Genomic DNA, 22,468 nt, shown 5'->3' with positions numbered 1-22,468 from the left:
GTGAATTGTTGATTAGTAAGAGGAGAACCCTTCGATAGATGTCAATCAGTGGTTTCCGCGAGTCTGGAATCCGATGTGGAGCGAAAGGGGCCATCCGTGAGGCATAACTCCCCTTCAGATTCTCAGCATGACCTTTTTTTTTTGTGTCCCGCCAGCTGCCTCCCCAAACGAGGATTGCAGTGCGCACGCTTCCCAACATCTGGCTACTGTGGCACCATTTTGCGCTATAATCACCGTGCGTAAAATTCTGTGCTTGCGCGATGGCTGGACCCGTAATTAATTATTATGAGCATTTTTCCCCCTTTTTTTTCATTTATTGAGTTTCGACGCAATTTATAGAGTGTTGTATTTGCAACAACCATTCATGACAATGTAAAGCAAAACATATTAGTAAATTATGAGTTCATTAGGCCTATATAAAGGCTATACTAACATTACATGACACAAAATCATTTGTAATCAATATTAAGTACCTTCATGACAGATAGATAAAATTGTGTTCGAAGTGGGTGGGAAGCTACATAGAAGGGTAGAATGGGTGACTTTTAACGTGTTGCCTTGAGAAATACTAAGGTGTTCTTTTCAGTTCCCGTCCAGAGAAAAGTCGGAAAACTGTTACTGTTACTATTAATTATTCACTTGTAAACTCCAACAGCAACATCGAGTGCAAAGTTGATATTTTTCATTGTTGGGTGGTGTGCCACAATAACCATGTGCTATATGGTCAAATAACTGGGTGAGTACAGTATACTACGTTGAAAATAAGACTTTATCATTTTCTGTATTCATTGCATTTCAATTTTGCTTGGATGATTATTGATATAATCAATAGAATTATTATGTAAGAAAAATGTACACCCTCAAAATGAACGATAATGACACCATGTTGAATGATAACGCGGTTATAACATTTTGAAAAATATAAAGATGTAAACATCACTTTAATAACCCTCCGAAAACTCATAGGTATAAACAAGCAAATCTTCAGGGAAATAAAGAATTCAAAAACAAAGCAAGCAAGCAAGAAAAGAAACCCACAATAACGCCAAAACTTGTACACACGATTGTGGAATTATGAGTTGACAAGATTTACACTCTAATTTGATTTTTTTTGAACGATGCAACATGTGAGACTTTAACATTCTAGAAAATGTACTATAATCGGTATTTATACCAAAGAGATGGAATACTTCCAACTAGAGAGGGCAGCAAATCAACCCAATGCTTTTACAGATTGTAGTTAGCTAGCACACACTTGGGCAGACTTTTAAACCCTGGACTTGTGCTATACGTATCATTTATCATTCATATTTGTTCATTTGTTTGTTTGCTTGTTTGTTTATTGTTGTTTTTTTGTGGGGGAGGGGTCGGGGTTACTCCATGATATTTTTACTCTTACTTGTCCTTCGTACTATTCTTTGAAAATGTGTTATTATTTATAATCACTTTATATGACTTTTAATGAGCTCCAATTGGGAGAGTTTATGTTCTTATAATACTAAATAATAATCAAAATACAAGAAGTCACTCTTTTGAGGCTAGAAGTGGTGAAAGTGTTAATAGATTATACCGGTTCACTTAAGGTAGCACATCATATTCACAAAACTCTTTCATATTTCAGGGTCATCTGGTATGGAATTCGAATCTTGAGGAAACTCGCTATCCCAAAGCTTTATCATCATCATCCCGAGGGAGGGTGAAATTGCAATTACATTATTTGTTTTAATTATTCAGAGAACACTGAAGAAGAACTACTTTACATTGCTGCTGTTTACATCGATAGTTGTGAACATCATTTCATTTATCCACCCTGGAACGCCAGAATGAAAAAAAACAAAAACAAAACATAAACATTTTCTTTTTCCTGCCTGCTCATACGTGTTTATTCCTCTCCTCTCTCTCTCTCTCTCTCTCCATGTCATTTCTCCCTGTCTGTCTGTCGTTCTTGCTCTCTCTCCTGCTCTCTCCCCTCAATTCTCCCAGCCTCTATCCCAATCTCTCTCTTTCTCGTTTTTTTCTTTCTGACTCGTCTTATGAATCCATTCATCTATTTTTTCTCTTGTTTATTTTTTTCTACCTGTCATTGTCCCCTTCTCTTTTCTTCTTCAGTTGTCTCGCTTCATTTGCCTTGAAAAGCCATTCATTTAAATTCGTCATTCTTACTCCTCGATTCAATGCCTTTATGTTCATGGTACCGTAGTAATGTGACTGACTTTGTGAATTGTGTTATTGTAGCTTAAGTTCCACAATGTTATTCAGCACATGTTTTACAAGAGCTACAGACATTATGGCGAAGCATGCACAAAGGCGACAAAGCTACGTGACTCGAAGAGATCATGCGGTGAAGGCAGCGACTTTATTGTCACGTTTTAATATGTACATTTCCGCGAAACAATTTCTTTTGAAATGCTGATAAATACTACAATGGAGAATACTGTAACGTATAAGCAACCATTAGTTTCCTCTCCATCGCCACACAATCGATCTGATATGATTCCAAATTATTTTACACAAACATCCCGATGTCATTCTGTGTAAACACGAAGTAAATAAGCAATAATTGCGAATTATGTTATATAATCATCATTTTGAAATTTATCCAATAATTTCAGTAAAGTCCACTCATTCTCTATTCTTCTTGATTGTACGGTTACGCGTTCAGTGCAAAAATACATATTTATAGGGCAAAATATCACAATGAATGTTTGAAGTACGAAATATAGTAACTGTTCATAGTCAAATACATACTATTTGCAGACAAATAAATTATACAAACATCATATTAGAAATGAAATAAGTAGCATGTTATTGTCCTGTTATATGATTATATATACATGTGAGTGTAATATCATCTTTAGAATCGGTGAGTTTAAGTTGATATAACATTTGCGTTCATCATAGTGCGTAGAATTTACATAATACGTTAGCACCTAAAAACATGTCAAGGACTTTTCCTCCTTGAAATAGAGTATCAGCCCTGTGGTCCATAGCGATTAAAAAAAAAAAATCGATGATAATCAGATTGCGCCATGTGCCACAGCACACGGAAGATTCTGCAAACGGCAATATCGGCCAAATATTTCATGCTTTACGTCGCGTTTGTCTGAAAATGCATGTGCATTTATACATTTTATATGTGTCATGCGTGTGCCAGTGAATGTCAACGGATGAATGATTATTATTGGGGACGACTGAGGAAAAGTTTTCATGTTCAACCAATTGATCATGTGACTGACGGAAGTTAGCACAACAATTTTAACAAATCCTCAACTCACTCTGTACCCTCATGACTAACGCCATCAAGGGTCGACATACACACACACACACACACACACACACACACACACACACACACACACACACAAAATCTTGAAGAGGTTACTTGGGCTTCAATAAGGACCTTTCATGTTTATCTAAGTGTTGATGATTTGGGGGGGGGGGGGTGGAGAGGAAGGGATGACCTCCCTATTAAAGGGAAACAACTTCAATACTTACAATCTGTGTTCTAATAAATGAAATGACCATTCTCCAAATCCCAGTGTACAGAATGGTCTTCGGACAGAAACGATCCGTGAATATTTTTTAACAAACACACCATAAGAACATAAACTTACACAGCATATCGAGTCAGAATAAAGCTAGTTCGGTAACTGTCATCATTCACCACGAAATGAAAGAAAAGATAAGACAGACTGATATCAGATCACGGTTAGAAAACTTTGCAAAATGAGACAATTGTGTCTGGGACAAAAGCTTGATATCTGAGCTAATTCACAGCATAATAATGTTCTTATTTTTTCTTAATTCTTTCAATATATACTTTTGTGGTGATTTGAATTGATTTTATGCATATTTCATGTGACCCTGCACCACAAAACGTCATCCGACATGGATTTTGAGATTCAAAAAGAGCAGACTTTAAGCTTTAACAATGATGTATAAATCAATTAAAATGTACTCTCTTAACCAGGGCGGTGAGTCTCACCTCCCTGCTCTTAACACATCTAAATAATAGCTTATTGAAAAGCAAACGCGTAGGTCTACTCTGGACAAGTGTTTATTGAGAAAAGAGGTTTTATAGGGTCGATTCAAGAGCTTAATCTTACCAAGCCTTGTTATATAAGTACTCAATGAATAGGACAACAACAGGATGTGACTCTTTGCAGCATAGACAATGAAGGGATTATCAGATATAGCTGAAATTGGTCATGCTCTATTCAGTTGTACACGTGGATTTTATTTATTATTAACATATTCTATTCATTACTACCAAATTCCAAAGCAGAAACATCATCTTTTTAAAAATTATTTGAGTTGAAAGTGTAAGATTGCGTACAAAGTGTTTGAAAAAGAAACATTAAGACACACTTAAAGGGGAAGGCTAGTAACTGATCAGTGGGAATCAGTGGAAATGCTGGAAGATGATTGTTCCAATCCTTATGGGATTCATTCAAGAGTTCATTGTATATCTATTGTTGTGTGAAAATGATTTGCTTCAGAACGGTCTCATATTCAAGTAATGTGCAGATTAATGCTCCGTCACTGACCAGGGACGCTAACCTGGAAACATTAAACTGCACATTACTTGAATATGAGACCATTCTGAAGCAAATCATTTTCACACAACAATAGATATACAATGAACTCTTGAATGAATCCCATAAGGATTGGAACAATCATCTTCCAGCATTTCCACTGATTCCCACTGATCAGTTACTATCCTTCCCCTTTAATGACACTATTCTGAAAAAAAAAGTGTTCTAAAAAAAAAAAACCGGCTAAAAACATAATATCCCATTCGTCCTATGATCCCACACTTTACCATTTTGTAGACAAAGACCTGTTCTTTCACAAAGAAAAAACAAAACAAAACAAAACAATACAAAAAACCCCCCTCAAGATTGACTAGGTTGACCCATCTCCCCCCCCCTTTTTTTGGGGGGGGGGGGGGGGGGTCCTGACACAAAATTAGTAGGTGCGACTTTTTGTAGGTTTTGTGCTGCATGGTCACATATTGACTAAAACTGATCGGTTCAAAGCCGGGTTCTTATCATTCTTAGATATCTTTGGATTTGGGGTAACAAAAATAAATAATTTCAATCTTTCCAGGTGATATGTCGCTTTGACTGTCAAAATGAACAAAATATTCATTCGTATCAAGAACACAGAATGCAACAACATCATTTAGCAATACTACCCATTTTTCTTAGCATTCTTAGGGAGGCATTATAAGGATTCTTTTCGCCTGTCGACAGAGAGGCAGACAGGGTGGTAATCAAGCTGTGTGAAGGCAGTCAAGCGGTTCACTGTGTCCCCCTTTCTACGGTCAACTACATGTGCCCGTGAACAATGGAAATATCGATCGGGTGCGAGGTATGAATAGAGCGTGCGCTGATGAGCTCTCAATATATCTTTTGTTCTACACAAAACCAGGTACCTGAATGAGGTGACTGGGGTTAGCGAACCCGCATTTCTAACTGATCTCAGCCTTGATCACTATGTACATGTTCGTACGAGTTTACAGCAGAACAAGCAAAAAACTAAATCAGGAAAAGGTACATAATACTGTAAAATCCCCCTTTTTTTTAAAACAGCAGGAGAACAAATCCTGATAGAATAAACTCTGATCTTTTTATCTTTTATCTTTTTAACCTGGTAAACCAGGTTCCCGTAAGGAACGGGTTAATGATATTCTAGAGCTGTCTGCAGCTTAAGGAGAAAAACATAATTTTTGTCTCCTTAAAGTTTTCAGCTACATTTGATCCCATCATTTCCAAGCATTTACTGCTGATAACGCTTTGTACACATTTCTTATACACCCTTCCCTTCCCCTTCCAACTTTGAGTCGTATAACAGAACCATACTGTGTGCACAGATAGTATAATTATGTTATAATAATGAAAATATAGATAATAATAAAACACCCCAAAAAAGATAATTACACTACTACTACTACTACAACAACTACTACTACTACTACTACTACTACTACTACTACTACTACTACTACTACTAATTATTAGTACTAGTATCATTATTATCACTATTATTATGTATACATGATGGAATATACACATAATTTACATTCGGGGTCACACAAATTCCTTCATACGTTCGATTAGTATACAAACATCAAAATATGAAAGCAATATATCTCTTTGATGTAATTAGGCCCTATACACATAGAGGCAAACCACAACTCACAGATATAAGGAAATTATATACACAAGACAGACAGATAGGAACACTCATATATCTAATTGTTATGTATATATATATATATATATATACATATATATATATATGTATATATACATATATAAATTATATATATGAGACAAAGAGCAAGGAGCTTTGGAAAAAAATGCCTTTGCCTCTATTCTTGAAACATTTATGTTGTAGAACTGAATGGTTAAAGGGGATAGCTAGTAACTGATCAGTGGAAATGCTGGGGGATGATTGTTCCAATCCATGTGAGATTCATTTAAGAGTACATTATATATATATATATATATTTTTTTTTTTTGTTTTCAGAATGGTCTCATATTCAAGTATAGTGTGCAGTTTAATGTTTCCAGGTAAGCATGCCTGTACGGTGACGGGGCCATTCCCTTTAAGCACCTAATGAAGTAGAGCGAAAAGGGTGGATGTTACCAGGGAAGAATAGACTCGCTCAGTTTTGTCACTTTATTCTAAGATTTGATATCACTGCCTTGTTGCTTCCACACCCTCATTTCCGTTCTTATCAAAGTTTGTCATCAGCCATCAGTATGTCACGAAATACTTGAATGCGACTGTTGTATATGTGACCCTGCATGCATCACAAAACAAACAAAAAGTCGCCAGACATGGATTTTTAGTTAAGGGCAGATTCTGAACGAACAAACTCTAAGCTGTAAAATGATGTATAGCTCAATTCAAATGGACTCTCCTAACCTATCTATTGGAAAGAAAGCTAGCAGTCTGGAAAAGTGTGAACCGAGAAAAGAGGCTGTGAAGTATAGGGTCTACAATCTGTCTATTCAAGCGCTTAATCTTTACAAATCGTGCTATAGATGTGCGATGAATGGGACAAAAACAGGATGTAAACCACCGGGGCAACAACAATGAAGAGATTATCAGATCAAGTCGAAATTGAGCATGCTCCATTAACACATTCCGCCCATTATCAATGTCAACTTTCAAAGCAGTAGCCTTATCCATTCAAAAGTTGTCAGGCTTGAAAGTGAAGAGTGTGGAAAGGGTTATCAAGAAATGAAATGGGGTCTATAAGACATACCTGATCTCACTACTCTACAAAAAAAAAAAAAAAAAATGTTGTAGAAAAACTGCTGAAAATGCACTTTCCCATTCATTTAATGATCCCAAACTTAGTTCTTTCAGAAAATATGAAAAAAAAATCAATATTGACTTAGTTGACCCGTTTCATCACGTTTGAGTCCTCACGTAAAATTAGGAGGTGCGACTTCAGTTTTGTTCGTTTTGTGATGCTGGGTCACATATTACACGTTAACGGTAATTCAGCCTTTTGTGGGAATACTGTGTAAATGTGCTCATCCTCCAATAACATATTTTGTCTGAGGATAAACCTTTATCTAAAATTTCAGAAAAAAAACAGTATCACTGAAAGTCTTTCTGAAGGGGGAGGGGTATGCTACGAGCTATTTAGGATGTTGTTTAAAAAAGGAATGATTTGTATGTTATTATTCCCTATTGAAGGGACCAGGAATTACAAGAAATCGTGTTCCTCAGTTTCTACCAAAAGAGAAAATAAAATTGTATTTGGTTGACAAATGAGTAAAGAAAATGGAAATTCTTCAGCATTCAAGAGATCAAATTCAGGCCTTAGAATTTGCTACCTCTTCAACGACATCATTTCAAATTCAGGCCTTAGAATTTGCTACCTCTTCAACGACATCGCTGCATGCCTGTCACAGAACCATGATATTTTGGATAACATATACATTGACCCACATGGCCGACTGTGGGCAAAGCACCTTTAAAGTAATACATTCGAAGTTAAATCCAAAGTTTTGTCCACAACGTTACGTGGCACCAAATTGATATTCAAGTGTACGGACGACCAAATAGTCTAGATCCTCTCAAGACACGTATGCATCTGGTGCAAAGGCGGCGTTGTTATGCACGTTGTTCGGCATACCTAAAAAAGGAGAAAATTTCGACAGGGAGAAAAACAAGCCTTTTAAAATATATTAAACGCATTACTACCGGGTATGTCATTGCCTTAAAAACAGTCTGAGTGAATATTGATATGAGCAAATTGTGGGAAAAACATAATAATAATTATCAGTTGAATAGCATAACTTTTTTGATCCTGTTCGAGGGCTGTCATCCTTTGCAAATAAAAAAAAAAGCCCCAAACCAAGCCAAACTGTACATAATGTTCCCCAGTTATCAATGCATATAAAGACAAAAGCAAATCACACTCAGCAAAAAAAAAAAAAGGAAAGAAAAGAAAGTAAACACTTTTTCAAGGGCATATTCTATCATAGAAGATTTCTATGAAAATCAATGTATTATATACCATATCAAAGGTAATTTAATTGGCCATTAAGTTCATAGGTGAATTAAGAAGAAAACTTTATATATGAGGGAGCACATTCGTGTTTGTCCTCCAAGGCACAAAACTGAAAATTGCAAAAATTGACATGTTCTCTTTCATTTGCAAATGCCCTTCACAATAACATTGACAACAAAAGACCAGTTTAACATAATGCGAGATATGAATGAAATAGAAAAAATAACTTTTTGTTCTCTTTATCTCTTTATAACCCCTAGAAAAACAAAGTGGGAAACTAAAGGGGAAAAATAATAAGAATTTTCTGTCAAGTCACACTTCAAATGACATAGGGAATAGCAAACTTAAATAATTATGATTAACTGAGCAGATTCTCTTCATCTAGTGATTTAAGAATCCATGTTACAATTCCAAGAACAAAACATAATTTACAATTTCCTAATTAAAGAAAAAAAAATTTACCATTTTTCATAATTATCACATCTTCCCTTATTTCATTTGAATTTCGATATGACGTAAAATGCTTTATTTTCCTCCATTATTGGTAGCCTACACTGATATTTTGGGCTTTAAAGATATCACAGATATCAAAGGTTCATTTTTGCAACTTAATTCATGTTTCTTCTTGTGTGAATTTTGTTTTTTAATCTTATTGTTCTATGGAAGAGCATTTACGCAAGAATGACAACTTGTTCAGTTTGGCATTTTGTTTTGTGCCCTGGAAGAGAAATACAATGTTGTTTACTCATGCATAAAGTTTTCTCTTTTGCTGAACTACCAGGTTGATAGCCAATCAAATTACCTTCAATATGATATAAAGCTAATGATTAGCTTTCAGCCAAATATTCCATGAGAAATCTTAACTTGAAAAAGCGTTTACTTTCTTTTTCTTTTTCTTTTTTGCCGAGTGTAAAAACTTGTTCTTAAAACAATGTTTAAGCAAATGTCTTGGGTAAAAAGGAGCACTTGCACAAAGTAGGCATACTTTTTCAAATGGGAGAATAAAATAGTTTAATCATTTTCAACCAAAACAAAAGATATTTGGCGACTTGAATGTAAAAGCATACTCAGTTATTGTCAAGTCGGATTAATCATTGTCACATTGGTCTGATCGGCAACAATTTCGTGGTATTTAACGGTATAATTACGAGGTATAGAACTCACCGTTCGAAGATACGCGAACCTTGTTATCCTGTCGATCGTCGTCTTCATTGGACCAACAGAAGCAGCAGCCAAATGACGACAGGATGACCGGCAGAAAGACAAGACTATGGAGAATCCCAAAGAGCATCACCAGGAGCATCACCTTGAAGAAGGCGACAAATATGTAGCTGGTTGACCAGTTTAGGGCGATTACTGCGATGATTGTAGAAATGGCTCCTTGCAGGATGGGCATACCGAGAGAGTAAAGCGCCATCACGGCATGCTGAGATGCCATCGAGAGCCTATCTCTGTGTTTGCCGTCGTACTCTTCGGGACCAGAGAGAAAGGAGTACGTGATGTGGGCGGAGAAATCGACGCTGAATCCTATGCAGAGAATGAGGTTGATCATGGAGATACTATCCAGACGTACGTCCCACAGGGACATGTAGCCAATGATACCAACCTCAATGGATGCGATGCACAGGGCTACCACCACGGAGCAGATTAGATTGGGGATGAGAAAGAAAGCGACGACGAACATGGCAGCGACCGCTATAGAGAGATTTTGGATTGTGACAGGTCGGATCCTGGCATACTGCTCGTAAACGATGAAGAAGGGTGAAAACGCGGTTAAAGTTATGTTGGCTTTACTTGCCTTGTCTCGAACTTCACTCATCATCTGCACTTGCTGGTTTGTGGTGACCAAGCCATCTCCCGTGAGTATGAATCGGGATGACTCTATCACAGTGTCGTTGGAACCTTCCTCGAAAACGATGTCTTGCGAGTATCTTGAGAAAGAGGGGTTAACGAGGAATCGGTTAACAAGTAGGCGAGAGAAGGCATCTGTGTCTGATCTTACACTTGCCGAAACATTTGCTGCAACCAGGAATTTCAGGAAGTCCCGAAGCCAAAATTCTGTGTACTCAGAGGAATGAATGTATTTGCTGCTTTCGAAATCTTCTACGAGAGCCTCCAAATCTTGCTGGACTTCGGCGTCACTGTAATTAAGGCTTTCCTGGATGACAACAGAAACAAAAGGCCCATAAGTCGAAAAATGATCAGACTGATGCTCGAAGAAATCGTAGGCTGGTGACCCGGAACGTGCCAGTAGCTTCAATTCCAAACCCTCGGAAACATTCAAGCATCCATAGATTGCACCACCCAGATAGGCGCAGAAAGCAAGCAAGGTGATGAACTTTACTCCGGGTTTCATCAGGAATGGTCCGTAGTATTCTTTGAAAAACGTCATAAGACCGGTTTCACAGTTTCCGATTGTCCTTTCACGGCGTTGTTCTTCCGACAGACCACCGGCGCAAAAGAACTTGTATGCCGTTGAGGGCGCTTCATCTGGCGATTTTACTTTCATCAAAGTCCAAACGTGACGATTCGCCGCCTCCCTTCGACCAGTGAGTGCCATGCAGGCTCCGAAGAAAGTAATCTGGAAGATATAGTCGAAGATGACTGCGACGCCGGTATACAGACAAAATACGCGGACCGCTGGTAGTGGGTTAATCGACCCTATACCGAAGGCGAGGGAGTCGGTAATGCTGGTGATGGTGATGGAGACTGCCGCCTCGGAGAAGGCCTTCCCCATTCGTTCCTCAACACTGTCACACGGACTGGTCTTCCGCCAAGCAGCAAGCATGATGAACATGTCATCAATCCCGATTCCTAGATGAGATGAGGTTTAAGATGAAATCATGAGTAAAACAAACAAAACAGAAAATGTTATCCTTTTGATTGCTTTCCAGATTAAGTTCCTTAACTCTTTATGTGCCGTGGTGTAACTCCCCTGTGTGCCATGTTATTCTGAGACAGCAACGCAGTCATGCTTTGGGGAAACATTCTGTGTTTTTTTTTTTTCAAATCTATGTAAGTTCAATAGATTTTCGTTACTTTGGACATGTAATGAGCAAAGTTGTGAAAAAAAAAAATGCCAAGCTTTCCTGTGATGTAAAACTTGTGACAAATCTATTATCGTTTTTTTTTTTTTTTTTTAATGACCAGTGGCTGCATTACTGTAAAGGCACTGGAGGCATGACATCTACACAGAAAACAGTGCCTGAAACTTAAATTTTATTCGCAAACTCAGTTGGGAACACTACTTTATAGCCAATCACTACATATAATGCAAGCTACATGTGACAGGAATGGAATCAAGAGAAACGCTTTCATTGTACTGTGGCATTTGGCTATTTATCGATCGGTTTTGGCGACTTTGTGCGTTTGAGCAGAATATGCTAAGTTGGCACGTCATCGCCTAAGTCGGGCATGCGAACATGGCACATTATAATTATAAAGAGTTGATATTCTATTCTATAGGTACTGCAAGAGTTTGCCATCGTCTGTTTCTTTCAGGCTGACGACGTATGGCAGCTATTTGTAAAACAAGTTTGTTCGTTACCAAATTGTGACAGTCGTTTTATTGTGTGGACTGGCCTCTTTGCTGAGTTTTTGCTTTGCTTTCTGTTCTAACCAAGACAGGGAAAACACAACAATTCTTTAGTTGGAGTTTGTTGATTTCGGTTGAGAGGTTGATACTTGATATTGTATTCAACAAATTATTGATCTTAAAACGTATTTTGAAATGTAATTCATTACTGTGTGCACACAAGAAAGAAGACCAAGTTCATATCGTGAACCCAGCATCAAAGTTTTTTTGTGTGTGTTTTTTGTGTGTTTTTTTTTAGATAACACCACCCCGAACAAAAAGTTTTATATCTACTAAGTCAATTGGTCCTAAGTGAAAAATGTAGTTCTGAAAGGGTTCACCGGTCACTGCACACTGTATACTTAACACTTACCAATGATTAGGAATGGCATCGAGGACGTCACTATGTTGAAGTTGACCCCAGCGTAGGAAAGTAGTCCCAGAGAGGACGCCACGGCAAGACACGCGGAGATTGTTCCCATGAAGCCAAGAAAAGGTTTGCTGAACACCCAGTCAAACATCACACATGATGTGATGGCGAAAGTGAAGAGTAACGTGTACGAGATGGAGAAGAGAGGAATGACGGACTGCGTCGAAAGGCTCACTTCACTGTCCAGGGTGTGGGAATGGATGAATGAGACAGATATTGCGTCTGACTCAAAGTTGTCTACAAAGCGCTCGAATTCAGTCTCCCACTCCATACCCTCCTCCTCGAGAAGGGATGTGGTCTGCAGAATGTAATTCAAGGCGAAAAGTCCGGCTCTCAAGATTGTCTCGTTGTCTCTCAGCTCTACATCTCCAAAGGTAGTTCCAAGGAAGTAGCTCTCACCGTTCGACGCTTCGAAGAATGGGTAGGTCAAGTTCACGTGTTTCAGGTAACTTACGTTGCGATTGAGGATCTCAAGGACTGGGTTATCCAGGCAGACACCCCGACTCATGGCGCAGAGAGACTCGTACGTGAACGGCGTTCCAGTGCTGTTGGTTACTGATACGTTCCGCAATTCACGGTCGAAGCGTAGTATCTCGGAAAACACGTCCTCCACTAACACATCGTCTCCTGCTTTCGGGGCTAGGATGATGTTTGCGGCGAGATCGTCCGTGCCGTTTCCGCGTGTCGCCGTGTACTCATCGTAGTCGGTGGGAAAGTCATTGTATACAACAACAGCGTCGTCACGAGCTTGGCTGTTATCCGGTGTGAAAAGAAAGATGACATCGGTGTCGACCTTCAGGAACATGATTCCTACCGACAAGGCTGCCGCAACGATGAGGGAGATAAGGATGAATACGGAAGGCCATCGAGAGACAAACTTTCCGTAGTTGTAAAACAGCCGAGTCAGGGCGCGATCGATACAGTCACACTTAAACATTGTTGGAGCCTTATATTCAGCTGGCAATTCTTCAAATACAGCCAGATATGACAAACTGGATTTCCATGCGATCGACGATTTTCTTTAGAGATGAATTATTTTCCAGCTTGTCACCAGTCTGTTCCACTCGTTTTGATCAATCTGCACGATTAAGTTTTGAAACAAAACCTTCTATAAACAATGTAGTATATTAAGAAACACATACACACTCATGTACCACATACTAACAACACCCCACTTTTGTCTATAAAGAGTTTTCTACGTATAAGGATCTTAATGCACTTTAGTGGGTTTACCCCTATTTCGCACAATTCCCCGTTTCCCTTCAAGAAGTCCTTCTATAAAGAGTCATACCAAGAAGTACCCCCCCCCAAAAAAAAAAAAATACAACGAATAACATCCTGCGCATGTCCTGAATTTAAATTTACATTATTTTTTTTCCTTTAATTAGGGTCCTCTAAAAAAGTTATATTCATACAGTTCTTTTGACAGTCGTTGTGTTTAAGCCGTTTACTCGACATACTAATTCGAAACTGAGCTTTAGCGGCCATCCGTGTCTTCAACAGTGAGGCCGTTTATTGTCAGTACTTCATCAACATTCATCGTATACGGGCCCTAGATACTGGAATGATCTCTCCCCCGAAATAACAAGCTGCTCGTCTTTATATTCCTTTAAACGCAAATTCAAAGAGTCTTTATTGAGTGCATATCTTGCAGACACTGAATAGTCGTAATGTCTCGGTATGTTATTGTCCAGTCAAACATGTTGTCAACACGCTGCAGATTCCATTTTGGGTCTTGTCATCAGGCTCTCTGAATTCATCATTAACAATTCCACATTCTACTTCGCTTCCCTCTCTTCCTCTTTCCTCTACCTCTCTCTAACTTTCTATGCAAAGCTTGACGGCAGGCACCAAATGACTTAATAGCTGTACATGTTACTTTCTGTGTCTTACTAATCATATTCTTGCGATAGATTTAAAGCAACAACAGTTTATAGTATATATGTGACCCTGCACCACAAAAAAAAAAAAGAGTCGCCAGACATGGATTTTTTAAAGCAGATTCTGAAAGAACAGACTCTAAGCTTTACAATGATGTAATACTTAATTCAAAGGGATTCCCTTAACCTATCTAGATATTGGAAAGAAAGGACACACTCTGGAAAGTGTGAACTGAGAAAACAGGCTCTGAAGTACAGGGTCGATTCAAGCGCTTAATCTTTACCAAGTTATGCAAGCTGTGGGATGAATGGAACAAAAAGAAAAACAGGATGTTGACCATCGTAGCAACAACAACGAAGGGATTATCAGATTAAGCTGAAATTAAGCATGCTTCATAACACATTCTGTAAAAGATTAATGCAAACTTTCAATATTGTAGCATCAATCTTTCCAAAGTTATCGGAGTTGAAAGTGAAGAGTATGGACAGGGTTTTTAAGAAATGAAAAGAGGGCTCTATGAGAAACACCTAATGACGCTATTCCATCAAAAAGTGTGAGAGAAAAACTGCTGAAAATTTAAGTTCCTGTTTGTTTTATGATCCCAAACTTTATCATAATGTAGAATAGATTAATTGTTCTCTTCAAAAAATATGAAAAAGTCAAGATTGGCTAGGTTGACCCATTTCACCTTTTGTCAGTTCTCACACAAAATCACTGCGTGCGACTTTTTGTTCGTTTTGTGATGCACGGTCACATATACCAAAGTAGGCTTTATAATAATGATAGATCGGTCACAGTAATGGTTCACAATAAAGTATTTTTTTCTTCTTCTTTTTTCTTCTTTTTTATCACATAAAATTTGGCAACCTTACATTATCATTCTGGTCTTATCTTCTATCCGTTCTCCGTTTCTTTTTCACAATCACTGATTACTCGGGGCTTACAGCCAAACAAGCTACCTTTCATGTAGGTCCCGTCATACTTCTCTTTCATCAACCCCATTTCGATTTCGATTTTGACCAGCTATCATTACACGTAATTACTGTGTTATCACTATTATATTGTTTGTTTTCTGCACATTGTTCACAGGGGGAAAAAACACTTGTCTGATTTCTGCTGTAATGTTCATAAATGAGCAGTATGAAAATAAAATGAATTGAATTGAATTGAATTGAATTGAATATGTATTATAAAAAAACAACAACAAAAACATTGCCCCACATAACAACAATCTCTGTCAGGTAAAATCCATTGTACAAGATAGGGTTTACATGCCCTTTTCCATCATCATCACCGTTATTCTTCATTATCATCCTCACCATCATCACCATCATCATTATCATTATCATCATCATAGTTGTCATCGTCTTTGACACGATTTCTTTGGTACAATGTAATTATATAACACAATCCTCACAGATAGTATTCTACTCAGTTGGTTGTGTGTTGATTTCTGATCGACCATGCGTGGTAGATCGCTACAGGAAATCAGGATGCAAGATGAAATTTGGATATATAGGCCCTTTCGCAAGAAAGTTGTTTCGTATTTAGGCCTTTTTGAAAGAGAACATGAATTTTACCTAAATTAACAAGCTTGTATTGATGAATGAACGTCTATTTCACCTAAATCAACAAACGTACGTCAATAAATGAATACCTAGTTAGACTTAATTTGTACGTTCTCCTCGGATTCTAACTTCCAAGATTGAAAAAAAAAATGTTTCAGGAAACGAACAGTTTTTCGGGTGACTACAATGCCGTTAAGTTGTTTTATTATATCGATCTTACTATCATTTCTCTTAAATCGGTTGTTCTCTATGCCTGGCCCAGCTCTCCTATATTTTGTTTCTTTTCTGTTACTTTTATTTTTACAGAATGATCTTTTGAACTTTGATAAAGCATTCAAGCAGTTTTCATTCGACATACTTATGTGCAGGTTAGAAAAAGGTACAAGGTCTGTTTGCCGTAAGTCTGTCTTTGGTTGACACACCTTTTCTTTTCAAGACATCTCTCTTTGTTGTAGAACGTTGACGAAAATGTTGAATTCTTCTTGTTGATCAACGTATAGCCTCGATATCATAATCTGATTTTAGAATAACGTTTCAACTCTATCTTTTTTTTTTGTTTCAATTATATGGTTACGCCACTGCATTATGCTTAAAATGTGTGAAGATATCTACGCCAAGTGTATAGGTCTGCTGTTAGTGAGTGTCATGACTGTCATAGGGAAAGTGTTCTGGAAGAAAATGTGTGTGTGTGTGTGCGTGTGTGAATTTGTGTGTTTGTGTGTGTATGTGTGTTATTTTAAGAATGAATGCCAAATAAACGAAATGATCTACTGCTATCACGTGGTCAGCTTAACTAAGGTCGATGACTAAAATTGCGATTTAGGAAAACCGTGTGTCAAAGCATGACGTTCAATGACAATGTTTTAAATTTGAACAGAAAAATAAAACAGATAGAGAAATTAATGAAATTCAAACTAAACTATGAAATAACCCCAGAAACAACAACAGTAAAAACAACAGCAATACAAATAAAAAAAAAAGACGATCGGTTTTAATTTTGATACATCATTGACTTCAAATTTGTCTATCAGATAAATAGGAAATCAATGAGTTGTGACGTGTGATCCCATTACTTCATTAATATGCAAATTAGCTGAAAGCGATACCACCGCTTTGTAGGAAAAAAAAAAAAAAGAAAAAGAGGATGGGCATCTAAGCACCACAACGCCCATATCATATTTCTTGTTTCGATGAAAGCAATACGTCACAATAATCCAGGGTAGCCTCTTCAGTTTCATCTCTTCTCTACCACAGGGCCCCGTCATTACTACTGCCATGGGTCAAGAGGATCATCGTTTGATAGAAAACACACACGCGCATGCGCGACCGCTTGCACGCACAAATTCTCGGTTTTATAGAATTCAATTTTTTGTTGCTGTTGAATCAAACTGTATCTAATCTGTTCTACTAGTACAATGTAGTAATGACATGGTTAAAAACAGTTAAGTTGTTTGGCAACCGTTTTCTAAATCTATGGGCTAAGGCTGCCAATGATTACTTTTGTATTCAATACCACTTTGCCTCATTTCGTGCCCGCACAAATTCTCGTCAACGGTGTAGACACTCGGTTTTATAGGATTCAATTTTTTTGTTTGTTTAAACACACTGTATGCAATCTTTACTAGTAGTAGTAATGACATGGTTAAGAACACTTAAGATGTTTGGCAACCGCTTTCCAAATCTATGGGCTTAGGCTGCCAAAGATTACATTATTTTTTTTAATTAAATTCATGCACTCATTCAACTGACTTTGTGTAGCACATAATAATCACTATTCGTCAATACATAATATCTTTTCTTTATTCAAAAAAGATACCATTGATCACCACCCATTTACAGGGCAAGCAGTTTTCATTTTTTTTCTCTTTGTTTTTGTTCACAACATTGGTCCAAGAAATGATCACATGTGAGAATTATCTCATCACTTCATCAACATGCAAATAAGCTGAAAGCGATACCACCGCTTTGTAGCAAAAAAAAAAAAAAGAAAAAGAGGATGGACATCTAAGTACCACAACGCCCATATCATATTTCTTGTTTTGATGAAAGCAATACGTCACAATAATCCAGGGTAGCCTCTTCAGTTTCATTATTACTGCCATGGGTCAAGAGCTCATAGTTTAAACACACACACACGCACGTGCGACCGCGTGCACGCTTAAATTCTCGTCAACGGTTTAGACACTCGGTTTTATACTATTCCATTTGTTGTTTGTTTAAACACACTGTATCCACTCTTTACTACTAGTTGTAATGACATGGTTAAAAAAATTTAAGATGTTTGGCAACCGTTTTCTAAATCCATGGGCTAAGGCTGCCAAAGATTACTTCTGTATTAAATCCATGCACTTTGCCTCATTATCAAAATACCATTGATCACTACGTATTTACAGCGCACGCAGTTTTCATTCTTTGTCTTGTTCAAAACATTAGTCCAAGAATTGATCACATGTGAGAATTATGCACTTAAGTTCGATTCTTATAGATATAGAATGTACGTGTTTCTATAATACACACATCTCCAATAAAAAATCATGTTATATTCGGCATTTTTTATATTCTCTTTCCAATGCAAAAACCTTCCACAGACATATTTTGATAGCGCCTAGTGATTATTGTCCATTTATACAGAGTCTAACGATACCGCTCTCCGGAGCTCTAGGTATTGTATGTTAGTTCGTTCGTATTTTATTTTGCTTCTCAAATCAAATCAAATAAAAAATGAATAACATCAATGTGACAAATTCAAACCAAACATAACCAAATGACAAAGGAGCAATACAAAACAAAAGTGCAGTTGATACTACATGCATAACAAACATCTTTGTAAAACATTGATATTGACATAATATTTGTATTATATTATAATACAAATAAGACAGGTATTTTGATTAAATAAGGAAGCAGGAGACCGTCAGCATAAGCATAGCTTGACTGGGCTGATGGCCTCATGCCTCATGTATGTCCTATTCCATACTTGTTCTGTTACTTACATTTTTTATGATGACTCGTGGGATCATGCTCTCGGCGCAACGTGCCATACGCTTGTGAAGTGGTTAATAACAAAGATATGTAGGCCTATATACGTACACTCATACATACATACATACATACACACATACATACATTACTATAATGAAGGAAATAATAGCACACCGACAAGACATCACCGGAGCTATCAGCCGAGTATTTCTGTTCGTAGTCTTGCATACTTACAATATACCCTGTACGGCGCTGCTGGTGTGATTTATCTGCTGTGGATGTTTTTATTACTAGCGCACGTCAAAATCTTCTTTGTGAAGGTTTTTTTCCCCCTTTGAAATGAAGAAACATTCATAGATAACCATGCATGGCGCCTGGTAACTACACTTAGATGATAGTGGTGGATGAAGCTGACGCTTCGCTCATTCGCTGTCTTGTTATTGTGTATATTTATTCGTCCCCTGGTCAGTGCTGGTATTCCCCATTTCTCTCGGTGAGAGATCGGGATGCGCACGCCGTGCCTCGGTTTATGACATGGTTAGGGAAGTAAGAAAAAAAAAAATACAGGCGTCCTATATGAACCTCACACTCATATCTAGGGTACGAACTGACTGTTCCTGGTCGTAGTCACGTCATGTATCGTATGACATGTTGCTAATGTGATGCACCAAGAATGTATTGTATGTATTTACAATCCGCAGTGAACGCACAGGGTCACATGGAGTTCACAGTACAACAAACTAAATCATAGCGCCCTCTACGGAACATTTTTTTTTTCGAGGCGTTAGACGGACTAAAGTACCGAGTGCAATCAGAAATATCTCTTAAAGGGGCCCTGAAATCCAAATGCATGTTGATCTGTGTTGATTTATAATACCTTCAACATCACTTTTGCGGTAAAACTAATATCTAGAAACATTCCATATATTTTTAATGATTTTTAATTTTATTTTTCTTCAGAAATTCTTCCAAACCAATCAATATTCATATTCTTGAGATGACATCATCTGTCAATCATTGCTAGAGTGCTGAAATGTTTAACAAAAGACATTGGAATGCACCTTCCCCTCGACTCAGCATAACTTGCATGTTCCCTCGCCATGTCTTTTGTTAGTCACATTAATATGACAGAAACATGCAAGCTATGCTGAGTCGAGGGGAAGGTGCATTCCAATGTCTTTTGTTAAACATTTCAGCACTTAAGCAATGATTGACAGATGATGTCATCTCAAGAATATGAATATTGATTGGTTTGGAAGGATTTTTTTTGGGGCGTTCCCAAGTAATCTGAAGAAAAATAAAAGAAAAAATCATTAAAAAATATATGGAATGTTTCTAGATATTTGTTTCACCGCAAAAGTGATGTTCAGGGTATCGTAAATCAACACAAATCAACATGCATTTGGATTTCAGGGCCCCTTTTTAAAGGTACTTGAAAATTTGTGAAAGATGGTTGTCATGATGTGCTTGAAATATCTTTGAATGTATTCAGATATCTTGAATTAATGCATTAAATCTTAAATATCACATTTTCATATGGTACTCAACTTTGAGTCGGTTAGGGCCATGTAACCTATGGAAAAAAAAAATATTCTTGAATAAGTCCTTGCATCATCCTAAAATGTAAACAGTTTGAATTCAGCAATGTTTTAATTGGTTTTATTTACACGCGTTTCATGAATGAAAGACGAGTCAAGGATACAATCATGACTGACATAACTTGAATATGGCAAAGATGCATTCTCTAGCAAAATAACGGGAGTTAAAGTTCTTTCGAGTATTATTGTTCTAGAAAACATGAAAATAATAAACACACACAGTTATAGTCACGAAACACCCTACTTGTGACACCGCTTGTCTACTTCTTATTTTTGTATTGTTTCTTGTTTTTTTTTTCTCTCCTTTGGGGGTTTTTGTTTCTTTTTTTGTTGGGGGGGGGGTGGGTTAGTTTTGAAAAGTTTGGGTTTAGCAATACTATTCATTATAGGTCCCTACTCGGCATTTTAGGTTAGTGCGAGATACCTGACAATAATTTTAATTGTGATCATACTTAAAGGGTGTGTACAGTTCTGGTCGAGGTGAGGATTTAGCTTTCAACGTTTTGCGAGATATTCAGAAACCACTCTATGAAATGTCAAAGAGCATGCAATTCTAAGGGGTATCAAAAGTTTATTTGATGAAAATCGGTTTTAAAATGGCTGAGATATCCAAAAACAAGGTGAAACAAAGAGATCCTAATAAAGTTGTGGCCTGTCGCCTTTTATCATTATCACTTTTTTGGATATCTCAGCCATTTGAAAACCAATTTTCATCAAATAAACGTTGAATCCTTCTTAAAATTACATGCTCTTTCATATTTCATAAGAGGTTTCTCATTATCTCACTTAAGAATGTTCACAACATGAATCCCCACCTCCACCAGTACTGTACAGTCCCTTTAATTCATTCATTTATCGTGTGCTTGTATAACTTTTTTTTTTTTTAGCTCAATATACAGAATATCTCAAGACACACGAATACCTTTTTTAATACAAGGAAAGAAAGAATGGGCTCCTGTAAAAATTATGAATTGGAACATTAGTTTCGCATCAACTGAAATTTCAGCAGAAGGTGTATTTTTAATTACGTAATGAAATTTATAGTACACCAACTCTAAGATCCTTTTTAAATAGTGTTATCGGATTACCTAGACAGAGCACTGTAGTAGAACGTGGTTTATTTGATTATCCTTTCCTTTTTCTTTCTTTCTATGTCTACTGCTAAATTTGTGAATATTTTCATTGATAATTTTTCCATGTTTGTATACAATTTGCGTATACAAATTGTATTACTATGAATGGTAACAAGACCCCTCCTCCGTTTTGCATACAGTTACCGGGTACGTATTCTTTAAATTATCATTGTGAATATGATACTTTTTATACGGAAACAGATTCTCCGGTTAGTGAAACACGACACCGGTTTAGCTCACACCACGCTGTTGTTTGGGCTTGCAACAAAAAAAAAAAAAAAAATGTCTTTAGAAGATGAGCTGATTAGTGAAAGTAGGCACGTGCGTGCATACTATCAATGGTGAATGTTTGTTACCTCGTTTCACGTGCTCTAATAACTAATGTATGATAAATTATGTAAGCTTATGACGTGCGTTGGCGTACAGCTGATGGCACTTGTAAAAGCCCTTAACGGCGCAAAGTTAAATACCTAATGATATAACGTGAAATCAATAGGGAGATAGATCACGGGAGTTGACAGTTAGTGTGGGCAGTAAATTCTAATAAACGCAAGGTAAACTGACCAGAAATTAATATAACCTGTTAGTGGAAATTGAGCAAAGAAAATGGGATTCAAGTTTTCATCAATAAACATTTCAATTTGTAACATGTACAACTACTTTTGTTGTTGTTTTTTTTTCATTTAAATTGTGCATGTCCTCATGTGTTATTTATAATTCCATTTCTATAGATTTGTTGTTGTTGCTGTTTCGGTGTGTATCT

General features: G+C 37.2%; 1 protein-coding gene across 1 annotated transcript; it reads right to left on the bottom strand.

Moving 5' to 3' along the window:
* Window positions 1-7,908: 7,908 nt before the first annotated feature.
* LOC140234324 (patched domain-containing protein 3-like) lies at window positions 7,909-13,480 on the bottom strand. The gene is made up of 3 exons (XM_072314384.1): window positions 12,487-13,480; window positions 9,704-11,353; window positions 7,909-8,161 (listed from the first exon to the last, which is right to left on the bottom strand). Exons 1-3 carry the CDS (start codon window positions 13,478-13,480, stop codon window positions 8,103-8,105), a joined length of 2,703 nt encoding a protein of 900 aa, XP_072170485.1. The 3' UTR covers window positions 7,909-8,102.
* Window positions 13,481-22,468: the final 8,988 nt, after the last annotated feature.

The sequence above is a fragment of the Diadema setosum genome, chromosome 10 (genome assembly GCF_964275005.1).
Source record: "Diadema setosum chromosome 10, eeDiaSeto1, whole genome shotgun sequence".
Classification (NCBI taxonomy): domain Eukaryota; kingdom Metazoa; phylum Echinodermata; class Echinoidea; order Diadematoida; family Diadematidae; genus Diadema; species Diadema setosum.
The sequence above is the reverse complement of the archived record's forward strand: the minus strand, read 5'-3'. Positions and strand labels throughout refer to the sequence as shown.